At 37.8% G+C, this 18,480-nt stretch overlaps 2 protein-coding genes across 3 annotated transcripts in view; one reads left to right on the top strand and one right to left on the bottom strand.

Annotated features, from left to right (window-relative positions):
* Positions 1-1,877: 1,877 nt before the first annotated feature.
* On the bottom strand, positions 1,878-16,694 carry Gmer (GDP-L-fucose synthase-like protein). The gene is made up of 7 exons (XM_071693656.1): positions 16,612-16,694; positions 13,729-13,885; positions 13,482-13,596; positions 12,283-12,411; positions 11,749-11,940; positions 11,122-11,269; positions 1,878-7,674 (listed from the first exon to the last, which is right to left on the bottom strand). The coding sequence occupies exons 2-7, from the start codon at positions 13,866-13,868 to the stop codon at positions 7,439-7,441; spliced, it is 960 nt and encodes a 319-aa protein (XP_071549757.1). The 5' UTR covers positions 13,869-13,885; positions 16,612-16,694; the 3' UTR covers positions 1,878-7,438.
* A 1,004-nt stretch (positions 16,695-17,698) lies between these two features.
* Rs1 (Dead-box helicase Rs1) overlaps positions 17,699-18,480 on the top strand; it is a 71,743-nt gene continuing 70,961 nt past the window's right edge. The window contains exon 1 of one of the 2 annotated variants that reach the window (XM_071693649.1): positions 17,699-17,824. The gene's annotated coding sequence lies outside the window, so the exon portion shown is untranslated. Of the gene's footprint in view, positions 17,844-18,480 lie in introns of both variants that reach the window. The other variant, XM_071693650.1, reaches the window with a different exon arrangement.

Raw genomic sequence — 18,480 nt, 5'->3', positions numbered from 1 at the left:
ATTTGTATAATTCATATTCCTACAAATACTGCACAGTAAGTAATAATTACATAGTTATGTCTCATTTTTAGAGGAAGGGCTTTATGATTTTGTTCCCATTTCCTCTGGTTATCCTTTCATTTATACTTCAGTCTTTCACCTTTTTCAACCTGACCTAATTATTACTAGTTCTTGAACTGATGAAGGATCTCTTTTTCAACAGCTTAACTTCCTTTAATTTTGCTTAGGATTATATTATTTATCTAATTGCTGTTTCCCTTGTCAGTGAGGTAGCGCCAGGAAACAGTGAATGGCCCTTCAACTCATATACACATATATATATACATAAACAACCAAACAACCATTTATATACACATACATATAAGAACATATACCTGTTCGTATTTGCTTGCCTTTATCGATTCCTGTCGCTACCCCTGCCACACAGGAAATAGCATCACTACCCCCTGCTTCAGCGAGGTAGCGCCAGGAAAACAGACAAAAAAGACCTCATTCGTTCACACTTAGTCTATAGCTGTCATGTGTAATGCACCAATACCACAGCTCCCTATCCACATTCAGGCCCCACAGACCTTTCCATGGTTTACCCCAGATGCTTCACCTGGCCCTCCTACTCTATACTTCTGCCCTCTTCTGTATTTTCTTCTTGTAAAATCTAATTCCTTGCCCAGCTATGGATGGGAAAGGTGTGAGTGCTGGTTGGCATACCTCTTTGTGGCTTTAAGGAGTGTGCCTCCGAGCAAGTTTCAATCCTTGTATACCCATTAGTTTTGCCTCCAGTCCTTTCTTAGAGATAAATATCTGTAAAGCATATGGCAGGATATGGTATAAGTCTTTGTTTAACTAAACTCCTTTCCTTTAGTTTTTCTGCTTTTCTCTGTTACTAATGCAAAGTTTCCTTTACAATTATTCCATTACAGTTCCTACTTGTCAGTAATGGTGTCCCTCATAAATTCTGTCCTTTAGCGTTCACTCTTTCCTCTCCATGCATAATCTTTCTTCAAGCTCTATTCCTGTTTACTCAATTGTCAATGACTCTGACCTTAATTCTTCAACTCTTTTTCTTTGCCCTCCTTATGCTAATAATCTCTCTCTCTCACATTCACCTTATTTACTCTTTATTTGGACCTGTACAGCTGGGAATGAAATAGCAGAAACTTGGTTGAATTCACCGTATGTCTTTTTTTCATTTGTTTCATACTAACACATTTCAAAAAATACAGTTCACAGAACTGTTCCCTTCTTGCAGCTGAGGGAACTCTCATGAGCATGGGAGATACCTCTATCTTCTTGAAGAGAGAGATTCCATTTGTTGAGATGTGTGAATATTTCAGCCATGTATGCCAACTTCCATGTCAAAACAACACCTAGGTACGTAAAAGGTTGGCTTGTGGATCATTTTTCTCAGTAAAAAGTAAAAGACATTACACAATGAAGTGTCCTTAGTTCAGCTTGGTTGGAACTAAGCAGTTGCCAAACAAGCGATTATTCCAAAGTATAGATCATTAACATTTCCAGGGATTCTGATGGTTTAGCAAATAGTAACATTTGGAAATGCCGTCTTTACTATTTGCACATGAATGCAATTTAAAAAGTTAAACATTTTAACATATGTTTACAATATGAAATACTTGTATATTTATCTCCTAACTTTATGACCTACAGAAACTCTTGTGAACATTAATTGAGATAAAATATTGCATGGTGTTCTGAAAATTTTGTTCAGTGGTTGTACCATAAACCTAGAGTTTCAGTATAATAATTTGAAACAAAATCTGGCAAAAGTGTGCATAGGCCATTGTCGGTACAGTGAAACAAAGCAAACTATATTTGTGAGTATTAACATAATTTTAGCAGTTTTGATATTCATACAACAATTAAGTATTTGTAAGATTTATTAGTGATACAAATCAGCAGGGAGAAGAGTATAGAATATACACCAGTTGGTATTGTGTAACAAGTCTAGAGGAAGAGGTAAGGAGCTTCATCCAGTTGCTGACTTGTTAGTTGTCATAGAAATTATTAATTTATTATTTTTTTAATTCTATGTAAAGGTATTTATGAATTATATAAGAGTAACACATTCATGAGGAAGTAATTTCATCCTTGATTATACAATCATATTTTCTCTTGAAATTTTCACCTAGTTTCTTAGTCTTAATCATTTTTTAATATATTACAGTAGTCTACAAAGATTTTGCCCCATGACAAAAAAAAAAGTTTCATGTATTTTGGATGCTGAATCCTGTTTTTAGAATTTCTCTATCACCCATATTTTCTTTTTTTTTTTTTTTTGTTTCCAGGAGACTTGCATAAAATTATATACAATGCTAGTGCTCTATGGAGCATTTGAAACAAAAAGTTTAACAAACAGCTATTTTCATTGTTTGTGAAGAGCAGTAGCTTCTTTTTGAAGGCACAAATGTAGATGAATTAGTCACTAGGGGCCAGCAGAAACACAACTGGAAATGTTGGGACATTCAAACTGTCCACTCCCGAGTAGCAATTCTCTGTCAGTTACAGGTTAGAACTCAATATGTAAGCAGTCTTTTTCACTGACAGATTGCGCTTTTGTGTATTCAAGTGTGCTGATCCCCCTTCCGCCATTATAATGCCGAGAAACTAAGTAGTCCGAATTCTTTCTGCTACAACCGCGGTGAATTGACATTCATATCATAGAAACATTCTTTCACACCCCTCATTAAAAAATGCTATGAGCTTTACTTTGGTAGTAAAGTAGGTGACCAGGATAAAAGTTGGGCCCCCATATTTGTTGTCACATGTGTCAGGCTTCTCACAGCATGAACAAAAAGTTCATGCTGTATGCCTTTGCCATTCCTATGTTGTGGAAAGAGAACCCAAAGATCATGCTTTGGATTGCTTCTTCTGCCAGACAAACAAAAATGCTATAACATCAAAATCCAGGTACACTGTTAAATATCCTAATTTAACATCTGCTATGAGGCCAGTACCTCACAGCTAGAAATTGCCTGTGCCAGAGCCTCCAAGAAACATGACACTGATTGATGATGAGTCTAGTGATGAGAAAGTAGACCAAGTAGAGGATGATATGTTTTTAACATTTGAAGGATGCTGTTCTTCATGTGAACCACATTGCTGAGTCAAGGAGATTTTAATGATCTCATCTGCAGTTTAAATTCATCTAAAGAAGTAAGCCAAACTTTTGGGCTCCAGGTTATATGGCTGGAATCTTCTGCAGAATGAAAATCAAGTTTGTTTTTATAGTGATTGCCATGTCTTTTTCAAAGAATTTTTCTCCCATGAAGATGGTCTGGTGTTTTGCTATGATGTTCGTTCTGTTATGGAGGTACTTGGCCATGAATATAACACAGATGAATGGTGCTTGTTTATTGAATCACCAAAAATAAATTCCCCTCTATTCCTCACGCAGCTAACATGAAGGAATTGCATGATGACATGAAGCTTCTTTTGGAAAAAATTAGGTATGGGGACTTTAAGTGGAATGTATGTGGTGACCTAAAGGGTGTGGCACTTTTACTCAGAATGCAACTTGGTTACATGAAGTTCTGTTGTTTCCTCTCTGAGTATGACAGCTGGGACAAGAAAATTCATGTAAAGAAAGTGTGGCCAAAACAAACAGCACTGACTCCTTGGAAGAAGAATGTCATCACCCTTCTCTTGGTTGATCTTGAGAAAATTTATCTGCCTCCTTTGCACATTAAGCTCAGGACTGATGAAGAACCTCATCAAAGGTATGGATAAGACGGGCCATGGATTAACATATTTGAGGAATAAATTCCCCAGAATCAGTGATGCAAAAATCAAGGAAGGTATTTTTGTTGGACAACAGATCAGGGAACTGCTTCGAGATGAAAAGTTCAATGAAGAGCTAAGTGAAACTGAAAAAACTGCATGGCTGTCATTTAAGAGAGTTTGCAAAGATTTTTAGGGGGAATCACAGGTCAGAAAACTACTGTGGGTGCATTAAGTCTAAAAATTCTTTTTTTACATGCACTTATACTTCTTTCCAGTAAATCTTGAGGCCATCAGTGATGAGCACAGTGAAATATTTCACCAGGATATTTTGGACATGGAAAAGTAGTACCAAGGAAAGTGGAGCCACCTATATTTTGGCAGATTACTGGTGGACACTAAGGAGGGATGTTCCTGAGGCCAAATATAAGTGGAGCCCCTCTTTTTAGCAGATTGCTGGTGGACACTAAGGAGGGATGTTTCTGATGTCAAATATAGCCAAAAATCATACAGTTCTACATTTTACAGGTAAGTCTTTTAAGTGTAAAACCAGTCTTATTTATAAATGAGTAATATCCACTTATTGTAAAATTTAATTGCTCTGTCACTTAAATACCATGCCTGATAGAATTTTTTTTAAAAATATTCAAATTTAGCTTAAAAAGTACTATAAGGTCTGCCTATTTTAGTTTGTGGGACCAAAAAAGTAAAAATTTTGTTGATCAGTGTTATTACTGATTGTGGCAGATGAAGGGTGTTTGGGTCGGGGAGGAATGCAAAGGAAGAGAGTCATGGAAATTCAAATTGGTTTGGTAAAAAGAGAACAGATGGTGAAAGATGTGCATGAAAGGAATTGTGGCATGTTGGCTTGAGTGAATATCATGACAGCTGAACTTCTTAAAAGGGGTGACTGTGTTGTTGATTGGTTAATTAGGATTTTCAGTGTATGTATGGACTTGTTATCCTAAAAATCTTGGAAATATCTATTTATTTATTTTTTTATTATACTTTGTCGCTGTCTCCCGCGTTTGCGAGGTAGCGCAAGGAAACAGACGAAAGAAATGGCCCAACCCCCCCCCATACACATGTATATACACACGTCCACACACGCAAATATACATACCTACACAGCTTTCCATGGTTTACCCCAGACGCTTCACATGCCTTGATTCAATCCACTGACAGCACGTCAACCCCGGTATACCACATTGCTCCAATTCACTCTATTCCTTGCCCTCCTTTCACCCTCCTGCATGTTCAGGCCCCTGAACAGCATTATAATGAATATGGCAAATAATTGCAATAATCCAAAACAACAACTGAATGACCCAGTTTGTGAGTAAAAATATAACTTGCCTTCAATTCCTTTAATTAAAGTCGAAGCAGCATAAACAATTTAGTATGTGAAATAATCCAGCATAAAACCAACCAAAAATACACATTTGGAACACAATTTTTACAATAATAATAGCATAAAATGTACATACCGAATACTAGTACAAATTCTGAATTAAATCCTATTAGAATTTATCTAAGATGAAATTAATGATTACAGTAAGTAACCTCAACAGCAAAATGAATATTGCTAGATAAGAGATCAATTATGGATAATGAATACAGCTACTGTTTCTTATTTCTTTTAATCTTTTTCAGTTGCATCTACCTATCACCTATTTCTGCTTTCCTGACTATTGATACTTTCCCAAACAACATGGTGACACATGAAAATTTTTCCTTTAACTGACCACCTTCACACCCTTAATCATTTAACTCTTTACCTGAGTACCCCAAAATTGTTGATTAATTCTGCACAATGGTCTAGTTATCAAACAAGTTTACCAGTCGCTATTATCCTCCTTTAAGAAATCAGAAATACATGACAAAATGAAGGTTTCCTAAGTGTGACTAATACACACTGCAGAGAGAGAAATCAGGAGACAGGAAGCAAAACATTATTAGAAAACTAAGGGGTAACACTTATCATAGAATAAAGAAATTGAAAACAGCAACGTTAAATGGATGTAAGATTGCTTAGAACTAATGCTACAATACCAAGTAGGTTGAAACAAATATAAATGTGGATGAAAAATAAATAACTAGTTCACTTCTTACTACACGACAATGAGATTACAGTATTTCGCTTACATAATAGAAGGTGACTAAAGGGGGCAGGAGCAAAGTGCTGGAAACCCTTCCCTTCTCGTATTTCATTTTCTAAATGAAATGGGGATGGGGGATTAAGAATACTTCCCACGTATTCCCTGCGTGTTGTAGAAGGCGACTAAAAGGGGAGGGAGCAGGGGGCTGGAAATCCTCCCCTCTCGTTTTTTTTTTTTTTAATTTTCCAAAAGAAGGAACAGAGTGGGGCCAGGTGAGGATATTCCAAAAAAGGCCCAGTCCTCTGTTCTTAATGCTACCTCGCTAACGCGGGAAATGGCGAATAGTTTAAAAGAAAAAAAAAAGGAACAGAAGGGGCCAAGCAAGGAGTGCTCATCCTCCTTGAATGCTCAAGCTAGGATGTCTAAATGTAAGTTAATATAACCAAGATGAGAAGAGAGGAGAGTTTGGTAGTATGTCTGAGAAAAGAAACCTGGACGTTCTGGATCCAAGGGAAACAATGCTCAAGGATAAAGGTTTGGTAATGTCTTAGAGAATAAAGTCAGGCTGGTTAGAGGACAAGAGTTCAGGAAGAAGTGTGTGAGTGTAAGAAGTGAATTCTAGACTGACATAGGTAAAAATTAATGTGGATGGCTATAGATATGACTGTGCAGGAGGAAGGTGGTTGTTGGAAATGAAATGTTTGAGGACAATTTGTAGTGTCAGGTGGTTTGATTGAGTAATAAAAGTAATAAAAGGGTAAGACAGAGATGTGGTAATAAAAAGAGTGTGGTTGAGAAAGCTGTAGAGGATGTGATGAAATGGTATGGACATACAGAGAGAGTGAGTGAGGAAAGGTTGACAGAGAAGATATATGTGGAGGGGACAAAGAGTATGGGGAGACCAAATTGGAGATGAAAGGGTAAAGTGAAAAAGATTCTGAACATGCAGAAAGATGAAAGGCATGCATGGGATAGAGTGAATTGGAATGATTTGGTATACAGGGGCTGATGTGCTGTCAGTGGACAGAACAAGGGCAAACCACGGAGAGGACTGTGAGGCATGGTTGTGGAGATGGAGCTGAGGTTTCTGCGCATTACACATGACAGCTAGAGAATGGATGTGAGTGGATGTGGCCTTTCTTTGTCTGTTCCTGGTGCCACCTCACTAACATGGGAAATGGTGATCAAGAATGGAAAAAAAAAATTGCCAAATCAACAGTGAATATTTCTCTGCATATGTTTCCAATGTTGTGTCTTCAAAACTTGCAGTTACAAATAAATATATGAAAAACATTCTACATACATTAACTCTTTAATCTTTTAAAGGTAAAAAGATGAATAGCACAATAAAAACACAATGACACCATGTTGCAATTTCATCAGCTTTCCAGTGAATGACTGTAACTAATAAATTATAACACAGAAACATACATCATAAATAATGCAGTGGCATGAGAATAGATATTCAAGTACACTATCTATGATCCTCAGCTTTTTCAGCTTTAACAGTCAATACCTTCACTGCAGTTTTATGAAAAAACTATGAAACATGTAGGAAATCTAAAATATTCAAAAGTGTTACCATCTCAACTGTCAGCTCTGCTCTACTTTCTTGCGCTTTCATAATTTTCTATAAACCAGTCCACTGTCTCCTTTATTCCTTGCCTGATGGGAGTAAATTGAAAGTCTGGTAAATATGTCCTCAGTTTGACATTACAAGCAGTTTTCTTAAACTGTCCATCAGCTTTTGTGGTGTCATAAACAACATCTCCCTTGAAATCAAAAGCTTCAACAACCATCTCAGCTGCTTCTCTGATCGAAACTTCATCTTGTTCATCAACTGTTTTATGAAGAAAGATAAGTAATTAAATACAATTATAAAATGGCATTAAGACAATCAACTTTTCATCAAACTGTTAAGGTACTGACTTCACTAGTGAAAGAATTCAAACCATCTCAAGCAAAAGAATCCTAAGCTGGAAAATTTAAACACCACAGAAACATAAAGCTTATAGCTATGGTAGGAGTTTGAAAGAAAATTTGGAGGAAAAGTTTCTGATACGTGGGAGTTGATATGGTGGCAGAGGGAACTATGAAAGCTGAAGTAAGCCATAGGGTGGGTGAGGAAGTGAGGTCCTGGGCACATTGAGGAATTAGTAGAAAAAGATGTAACTCTCTGGAAGTGCAAAGATGAGCCAGTCTGATAGTATAGTAGTCCTGATGTGTAGTATGGATGCAAGGCCTGGGATATAGATAAGAACATAAGGAAGATGGTGAATGTGTTACATGTGAAATGTTTGAGGACAAAAGTGGTGTAAGTAAGAACGGGGTAAGAGAAAATTGTGGTAATAAGAAGAGCTTGGTTGAGAAAGCTGAGGAGGGCGTGTTGAAAAGGTTTGGACATGTGGAGAGTATGAAAGAGAAGCTGATGAAGAGGATACATGTATCAGAGGTGAGGGGAACAAGGAGTGGGGGGGTGGGGGAAAGGGAGAAGGAGAAAACTGGATATTAAGGGACAAAGAAATTGGTTTTGAGAGGTTTGGCCTGAACATGCTGGAGGGTGTAAAGCATGCACATGATAGTGAATTGGAGCAATGTAATATATAGAAGGAAGTGTTCAGTCAATGGCCAGTAGTTCATTTGAAGCAGTCATGGGAAATCATAGAAAGGTCTAGGTGCCCTCATTGTGGACAAGTTGGCTCTGATTTCAGTGCATTAGACTTGACAGCTAAGGAGTGGATGTGAGCAAATGAGGTCATTCCTTTTTCTGTTCCTGGTGGTACCTCAATGAAGTGGGAAATGGTGAATAAGTATGAAAAAAATATGAGTTTGGAGTTTGTGTAAAAATAGAAAGTAAAAAGTTAATGTGAATTAAAATGAAATTATTAAGCTTAGCATGGGAGTGAGAAAGGCAGGTTGAAGAGCGAGTCCAAGTGGAAAGAACCTGGAATAAGTGGTCTATTAGATACCTGAAAGTGGATATTGCAGATGGAACCATGGCAACTGAAGTAAGTCATAGGATGGGCAAGGGAGATAAGGTCCTGGACATAGAAAGTAGTACATAAAAAGGAAAGTCAGTGTCAAAAGAGGACAAAGACGGAATATTTCATTTTATAGAAGCCTCAAGGGTGTTGTATGGATGCATGGCAAAACCCAGTGATAAAAAATTATGGAAGGAGGCAAATATGCTGGGAATGAAATGCTTGAGGACAATATGTGTTGTGTGAAGGGTTGATTGAGCTCTTATAAGAGAGATGTTTTGGTAAGAAGGGTATGACTGATGGAGTTAAAGAGGGTCTGGTGAAATGGTTTGGATATATGGCTAAAAGGGTATATGTAGTAGAATCTATCTATATCTGATATCTGTTCCAATTGGAATTCCCTCAGAGGGGTGGTCACGGCATTAGTCACCATACCTAGTGAACTCCAGTGTTGCTTCTTAGCCTTCATGCCTCATCCTTAACAGGCCACTGGCAGAGGGCAACTCTAGTGCAGTGTTCGCTGAGGCTCCTACCTAATGGTCCTACTACCTATTATCTAAATCCTACCAACTACTTCGACCTAATGCTTCTGCCTAAATGTTCACTATTTTAATCTATTGCTCCTACCATTTTGCCAAAAGACAGGGCGAGTGCAAAGTGCTCACCGCAGGAAAAACTAGTTATGAAGAATGATCTGTGAGCGTTGAGTGTTGTCAAGTGTCACATATGACAAGGAGCGATTATATACATTTGTGGAGAGAATGCCAGTAGTCCATGTGTTAGTGAGGCAGAATGAAAAGACAGCTACCGGGGTCAGGGGAGTGCAACTTGACACCACTGAAGTGCTTGCTCATTAAGCAAATGTCACTAACCCTCCCAATACCCAGGTGGGTAGTATTGGTAATATACCTCCCTGGTCGTTGGAGGAAACTAAGGGGAAGATGGAAGGATGGAGTGAAAGATGCTTTGAGTTATCAGGACCTGAACATGCAGAAGGATGAGAGACATTCATGGGATACAGTAAATTGGAGCAAAGTGGTATACAAGGGGTAAAATGTTAGTCAATGGGCCCAACAAGACCGAATGAATTGTTTAAGGAAAACCATTGAGGTTTGTCAGACTTGACTCTGGATAAAGGGCTTTGATTTTGATGTATTATGAACCAGTTACGTTAAACTGAGTGAACAAGGCCTTTCTTCATCTGTTTCTAGTGCTACCTTGCTATGTGAAAAATGGCACATCAAGTATGAAAAAAGATTATAACCATTAAAAATCATCCTAGTATCCCTTTCTGAAAAAAATTATGGTTTTACTCCAAGACCACTTTTTCGGGAGCTCGTGCAACTCTGCATTACAATCAATAGCTGGGACAGGTTGACTCCTCTGAAGCGAGAAGTTCTTTGACTGATGAGACTGTAATCTGTTTCATCAAATGATGATGATGATACCACCTCACCAAAGGTGACTTTGCACTTGCGATATAAACCCATGAGGGCAAAACCCAGTAAGTTATCCAGATGCTGAAAAAAAGCCAGCTATAACAATTCAGAATAAGACTTTCATGGGTCAGGTTTTATTGAAGTAACAAATCTTTTTACCTGTTTAAGGTGGGGATATACGTCTGACAGCTTGGTTTCTCATCCATTTTCTAGCTGTCATATGCAATGCACCAAAACCACAGCCCCCTATCCACAAATCAGGCCCCATAAACTTTTCCATAGTTTCCCCTGGCCACTTCACATGCCCTGGTTCAGTCCACTGACACTACATCATCAGTTGTATAACAAATTGTTCCAATTCACTCTACCTTTTACCTACCTGTTACCTTCGTGCATGTTCAGGCCTTGACCGCTCAAATTAATTTTCACTCCATCCATTCATCTCCAGTTTGATCTGCCCTTCTTTTCCCCTACACTTTCAACATGTACATCCTTTTTGTCAACCACTCCTCACTCATTCTATCCATATCTCCAAACCATATATACTCTGGCACCATGAAGTCACAATGTGAGGGAATGGCCACCTGCAATGAGGCTGTATCATCCTTAATGGATGAAAAGGAGTCCATCATTTCTTTGCTAATATTAATAGCATTTGCTTAAAGCTGAAGGAGACCCATAGAAGGCATCCTGGGGTTATATAAGTATGTATGTTAAGTGAGTATGTTTTCTAAAGACACATTAGTAATTTCTGTGGAAGAGATGATTATCTTTGGATAACAAGACAAAAAATTCTTGGCCTTCGAAACTAAAGGATAACTAATCTTGAAACAGTCTTCTCTAAAGATATTTTCTAAACTTCCTTACCTGAGAGGATGATGGGATTTATTTCATTATACTCGTGCAGCACCCAAATCATTAGCTTCGCTAAATCCATTGAATATACAAACTGTCTTAGAGGTTTGCCAGTTCCCCAAATGGTAAAGGGAGTTCCATTTTGCTTTGCCATATACACCTGAAAATAGTAATGTTTAAATCAGAGAAGTGATGTCAACTAACTTATTTCCATAACTTATAATCATTCCAAACTTCTAAGAAAGTCTTGGTGTTATACCAAAGACCTTTCTAAACTGCTGTCAAGTTATTTCAGTGTGTATATGTTATATTAGTCGGGTGGGAGTGTTGGGTATGGGGAGATATGCCCACATATGTGGCCAAAGTATAAAGCAGGGGCAAGCTTTTTTCTTGGTAATGTGGTAACTTTTTGCTAGTTAAATATGGAGTGGTTTCGATGGGATAGGTATAGTGCTCTTGCAAAGAACTCACAGATAAGATGGATGGACACATGGAATACAGATCTGAATGTCATGCATCAATGAATGAAAAAGCAAAAATACACCTTGATTATGCTGTAAAGAAGCAAATTATTTAAAATGTACTGACAGACTGACCACTTTTAATCGACACCTGTGAAAAAAGAAGAAATTTACAAACCTTGTGTATAAGTCCAGGTAAAACGTGCCCATCTTCTAGATTAAAGTTGTCATGTGGTCCATATACATTAGTTGGAATCACTGAAGTAAAATTACAGCCATATTGCTCGTGATAAGCGTGATTCATGACATCAATCATACGTTTAGCCATGCTGTAGCCAAAGTTTGAATGATGAGGGGGGCCATTATGAACCTTATAAAAGAGACAAGGATTAATAAGACTTACAGACCTTTGATACGCAATCAGTGAGGACCAGAGTCGATAATTGTTATAACAAATTAATAACGAGAGTTAATTTCCAGTGTAGACTGGTACTGGGGTGATTTGCATGGTAATATTATTACAAATTACATAGAGAGTCACCCATATAAGTGCCTGAATAATAACATACACATAGATATATTTGACAACTGAGGAGGCTGGTAATAAAGATGCAATAAAAATTGTCCACATTCAAATTAAAAACAAACTAAAACAAAAACACAGCATCAAAACATCCATTCTTTCTTCTCATCAATTCAAAAAACCACAAACCATTGTCTCATCAATTGGGTAGGGAGTTTTGTCCGGGAATATGCATGTAGACAAGCAGGACACAACTTTCTTCACCTTCATTTTCTTACAGGCTTCCAGTACATTGTCATTTATCAGTTGATTGAAGCGCTGATAGTAAAAGTGAATTAAGTCAGTTAAAAAGTTCAATGAAACAAAATCGTAATATCAAGAAAAAATTCTTTTTCAAGAACTGAGAGACAAGTCTTAACTAAATACAAAAGCAGGATGGAAAGTTTGACCCGCCTGGCTCGGGCCTCTGTAATGGCATACCACAACAAATACTATCTGTGTTAAATTCTAAGCTTAAGTAATGCTTCATTCTATCGGTATTAAATTCTAAGCTTAAGTAATACTTATTCAATCATTCAAGTTACATTACATAAAAATTCTAAAAACACACCTGCACTGTAAACTACCATATTCAACTTTTAAACTCTTCATATCTTATTTTCTTTGAATATTCTCTCTAAAAGTATACCTGCTGTCAATTTCCAAGTTTCCCTGCATAACCTAGCATTCACTAACATTTCAAAATATTTCATCCATATTCTCTGGTTTTGATAATCACAATACCTTATACTTCCCTCTTCGAGTAAATCTATTATGATAATGGTGTTTATTTCTCACACTTTTATTTACCAACATAAATAAACAGTGTCTACTTAATTCATATAACTGCCAAAGCAGCATTCACATTTCTTCAGCATAGTAATCATGTGTTGCAGTTTGGCTTTGAATGCCTGGAGGTCACTCAATATTTTTGGGAAATAGTGTGCATGTATTATCTTATTTTAGATGCAGGGGCAATGTGATATGTTACAGAAACAAGAAAGAGAGGAAGAAAAGTAATTATACAACATTAATTAGCCTATGGAAATACCTCTTAATTTTCAACTAAAACTTGTTAATCATGCCTACAGAAGTGTAAAAATCCCTCTCCTAAGGTCAAAGAAATAGCCCACTAGTGGGTCCCTGATAATCAGTTATCTTTATCAAATTCAGTATACTCTTCTCAATAAGTAAAAATCACCAAAATGCTCTACCATAACAGGCCCGACATAGTCTTCCAGAGAATGAAATATAAACAAGCAGCCATAAATTCATGGTGACTGTGGCAGTTACCCAACTCCTCCATGATTCTGAAGTCATGGAAGTAAGAAGTTATTAATGAAACATACTAGGAAATCACAGTTATACTTCATATTTCGGTAGAGTCCTCCAACCATAGCTGCAAGGTGAATGACGTGAGTTGGTTTGTATTTTTCAAAGACAGCACAGGTTTCACTCGCACTTCTGTATTAAAGAAAATCATCAGATAATGTCTCATCTAAACATGAGATTAATCCAGGTATCAAATTATTTGCAAAGCTTAAAAATCATTACATTACATTTCAGAAAAATAATGAACATCTACTCTATACTTACTTGAGGTCAGCATTTTTGGAGCTTAGGAAAATCCACCTTTCATTAACATTTCTGCTTTGCTCAACTACAGTTTGTATAGCTTGGCCTACTAAACCTGAGCCACCGGTGACAACCACGACCATCGCTTCATTGTATGCCATGTCTTTCAACTGAAATACTGATGAAGAGCATAAATCATTTGACTGGTAATGTATTTACTTTGTATGGTACAGTTTCACCTTATACTGCAAATGAATATAATTACTGTATCTCTATAGAAGTTCATACATCTTATTCCTCTTGACACCATTATAAATAATTAAAGTCTCTAATTGTGACACAACTTAAAACATCTCATCCTTAATCCTAACCAGTATTCAATTATCATTGCATTACTTATGTAATAAGTACAAAATATAATCTAATACTGGGTACTAATACGATTAATTTCAACTTAGTTATAACTATACGTAACTATTATGAAATGTAACTGTTTTGAAATGTCTGTATGTCAAGAGCGGTGTTACCAGACTCTTCCTGCTTGTAATTATACCATGAGCAATGTCACCTTCAGCAAAGCTGTATTATCATCAGATGATAAGAGGGAATAGATAAGGAGCTTCTTTCTCCTGAGGAGTCCATCATTTTCCTGTTTCTGATTGTACCACAGTCTTGAAGCTGTCGGAGCCCCATAAAAAGGGTCCTGAGGTTATCATGATAAGGATAATAATATCTCAAAGAGGTCCACATATTACCACTGCCCATGGGCTGACAGCAGCATTCTAGCTACCTGGCTATGCTATAGACCAAACTGGAGTACCTAAACTACTATAATTTTCCATTTTCAATCTTTCAAATGATTTATCAATTATAAACATGTTATATACCTATATTTTTCCATTCTCCATGCACTGTTTTGGTAAAATGTCCAGTGTATTTACAACAGGCATTTTGCAGAGTCCTGAATCCTTATTTATATTCGCCACTTTCACCCATACACGATAAGTTTCCATAAATGTCTTTGGGTTTGCACACAGCTTTTCACATTCTGATTTTGACAATAAAGAATGATGAAGCTGGCAAAGTATTGCAGTTTTTCAACTTTAAAAAAAGAAAGCATTTAGTTAATGAATATTAAATGAATTATAGATACATGCATTCTAAAATATCCAGTTTTGTTTCTTCAACATCTCTAAAGGAGAGGAACTTTTGATGAACTGAAATTAAAACATTATGAAAAACAAATCTTTCAGTTTCTGTGGTGAGATTTATCATTTTGGTGTAAACAAACAGATTAGGGTAAGGCAAAGGAAAAAATGTATTGGTATCACCACCTGATATGTAATTATGTATCTGTATCTGTATCTCATTATTTTTTTTTTTAATTTTCCAAAAGAAGGAACAGAGAAGGGGGCCAGGTGAGGATATTCCCTCAAAGGCCCAGTTTCTCTGTTCTTAACGCTACCTCGCTAATGAGGGAAATGGCGAATAGTTTGAAAGAAAGAATAAATGTGTTTGCTAATATGCTACTTAGGCCACACCAAGATGTGCACGTGTTGTTTGGTGCTTGCCTGTTCTCACATGAGATCTATACTAACTGCATCCTGACGAGGATACCATCTGAACACTGGACATTTCTATTAATTTCTGGACCATCATGATGAAATCTGGATAAGTACCTACTCTGAAAGGTGGGTTAGGATGAACATTGGGCTGGATTGCTAGTTTTACATGTTATCCTGTGTGAATACTGTCCTGTGGGGTGCCACTCTTGGTAAGTCATATACACAGTGAGGGTGTATATGATCTCAGAATTATCTTTAACACCTGAGGATGACTCACAGTGAGGGTGTATGTGATCTTAAAATCACCCTTAACACCTACTCGTGTTTAAGTTTTTTTTCGTTAGCGAAGGTAACTTGATGCGGAACTTTAATGATGCAAGTAGCCGACAATGCTAAGGCCCAAACATCCAACCAACCAACATGCATAATGACTCTCCTCAGGGTAACAGGGGCCTTTGTGCTACCAACCAAGGGGACGATGATGTAAACATGTCAGCAACACCCAAAATGACAATATAAAATAATGGCAATCCATGCCAACCGTCACGCGAACTGAACCTTCAGACTCATGCAAAACAACACGTTCAACCTTACGCACAATGCATTATCCTTACCCTCAACCTCATCAAGTGGCCACAAAGATGTTGAGATTGAACTTGAATGCTCACCGTAACAGAACTTTTAAATTAACGAACAAACTCGTCTTCAACATTCCCATCAATCTCGCCCTCAACCTCAATGATTACTGAGCACCTCAGAAGACAGACGACTTGCAAGAGAGTGGTGCCCTGTAGCACAATATTGAAAAAAAAAGTAATTTAGGCCAATTCTTATGCTAAAATCAACCTCAATAAATTGCTTACTGAGTAAAGAAGATAATGGGAAAGTTTAAGCAATTATTGCCGGTGCTATTTTTCTTTGCAACAATTATATGAGGTTGATGTATAACTTTATGGGTTTGGTTAACGGTGAGGTTATACCCAAGTTTAAAGGTTCAGTTAGGGTGAAAGATGGCCTAATGGGTTCTAACATTATCCTCTAGGACGCCGGTAACAATTTAACCCGTATTGTCCTGAACTTAACTCATAAATATCTAGATCTATCCACATACTTAGTTTCTCCATTCAGACTGATATTACACCATTACCCCTCCAAAAACACGTCTCCCTGGCAGCCACCACAGCAACCATTTAAACTTCCTACTTTCAGATGAATTAGAGGAGTTAGATAAAAATACGAGTCAGTGTAATCGTAGCCATCCTAATTAGAATAAGTCCTATATAATAACTAATTAATGCCACCGATATTCCATTACAATGGGAAGCCTTTGGCCCAATACCTCACAGTTCAGCTGACTGGTCCCCCGTGGTCGAGTTTGTTTACGTGTCTCCCGCCTCCGAACCGTCGTACGTGGCACTGACGTCGGTGTCGTCATGTCGTCAACCTTGAACATAATTAATCCAATAATAGTTATGTTTCATCCCAGTAGTCGCCTGAGTGTGTATTAATAATCCCAAATAAATCTTTAGTATTTGTATATCTTTAGAGTAACTGCTGAATTGGTTTTGCAAATGGGATTTCATCAATTACTCTATTGGGATATTTTTTTAGTTAAATGAAGACACGCGGACAAAGACGTAACTTCGTTTAAGAGAAACTATGCAATTACTCATGGGTCATTTGTATTAATTGGAAACATATCGACCTTAAATAAGCTACACAATGATAGGAAAGGAAGAATCCATTTGCCATCTATATGTACCCTCCTCTACTTATATGGAGGGAGTTAATGTTGATGTTTTTCAAGTCTTTCCCCCTCAGCCTGCCTGCTCAAGCATTATTTGAACATCTCATTAAAAGTATTTAGAATAATGGACTGAAAATTATAGATATTTTCTATCTTAATTGCATGTCTTTAACACTGGGCCACTCGCCCCTCCCTATAGAAGAGTGGCTGAGATGATCGAAGTCCTACGAGAATGTATGGGTGAAATGAATATAATGAAAATATACGACACAATGACACTAAAAGGGCAGAGCTAAAAAGAAAATCAAATCAAAATTGTTTCGGAATTAGACTGACCAAAGCTGCTAGATCTAGTTAATTTTTGTTTAAACTGAACTTACATCATTTGTTTATTAGAATACATATTTAAAAGAATCTCTCTGATTCCTGATTCTTCACTTTTGTGTGTTCATAGATCCAGTATTGAAGCAAAGGGTATAATATTTTGCATATAATTTAAGATTTTTTTCGAGTAAAAATGTATTCTAAGTCTGTTTTCTGAATTTCTTTAAACTATCATTTTAGATAAAGTCTAAAGAAAGTATCTATTGCAAAGACAATGACATTTATGGTTTTGGCAAATCTATAAAATAATTTCCTATGTATCAAATAGCACTCTGACTTCATGTCGTTCGTTCGCTGGAGATTTTGTGCGTTCATAATTGGCCGTCTTCTCTTCGCTGGTAATGTTCGGCTTCGTGTCCGGCCGCACGCTGCAAGTGATCACAGTCGCTCCCTTGTCAAGAACGTGGTCCAACGAGCAAAGGTAAATAGTCCAGCCAAACGTAAGACTAATAATTTTCTTGTACTTTGGGGTTGATTGTCCTCCTGATCATTTGGGTTGGTTTGAGGTTGGTTCGCCGTGGTGAATTCACCCTTAAGATGAAAGGGTTGATAACATATGTCGTACCAGGTTTCTAGAACTTGCTACTTGCAACTTAACGGGGGTTGGTGGTAGTTCTTCCCCCTACCCCCCCATAGGTCAAATATATGAAGAAAATAGAAAAATTCAGGCCATTGTTCACCGTCATCTAGCTACCAGACTCTTGGAGACAACCTCACCCTAGACCTTTCTCGCTGCTTTAGACATTTGTAACTCTCCCTGAACTTCCCTAGAGGTTAAGGTGTTGTGTGTGGGGGGGGTGGGGGCACACACCCCAGGCCACAGCTCGTCTCAAACCGAGGGGGGGCGGCACACACCCCAGGCCACAGCTCGTCTCTAACGGGGGGGGGGGGGGGGGGGGGGGTGGCACACACCCCAGGCCACAGCTCGTCTCAAATGGGGGGGGCACACACCCCAGACCACAGCTCGTCTCAAATCGGGGGGGGGCACACACCCCAGGCCACAGCTCGTCTCAAACGGGGGGGGGCACACCCCAGGCCACAGCTCGTCTCAAACGGGGGGGTGGGGGGGCACACACC

Source organism: Panulirus ornatus, chromosome 56 (genome assembly GCF_036320965.1).
Source record: "Panulirus ornatus isolate Po-2019 chromosome 56, ASM3632096v1, whole genome shotgun sequence".
Taxonomy (NCBI): Eukaryota; Metazoa; Arthropoda; class Malacostraca; order Decapoda; family Palinuridae; genus Panulirus; species Panulirus ornatus.
The sequence above is the reverse complement of the archived record's forward strand: the minus strand, read 5'-3'. Positions and strand labels throughout refer to the sequence as shown.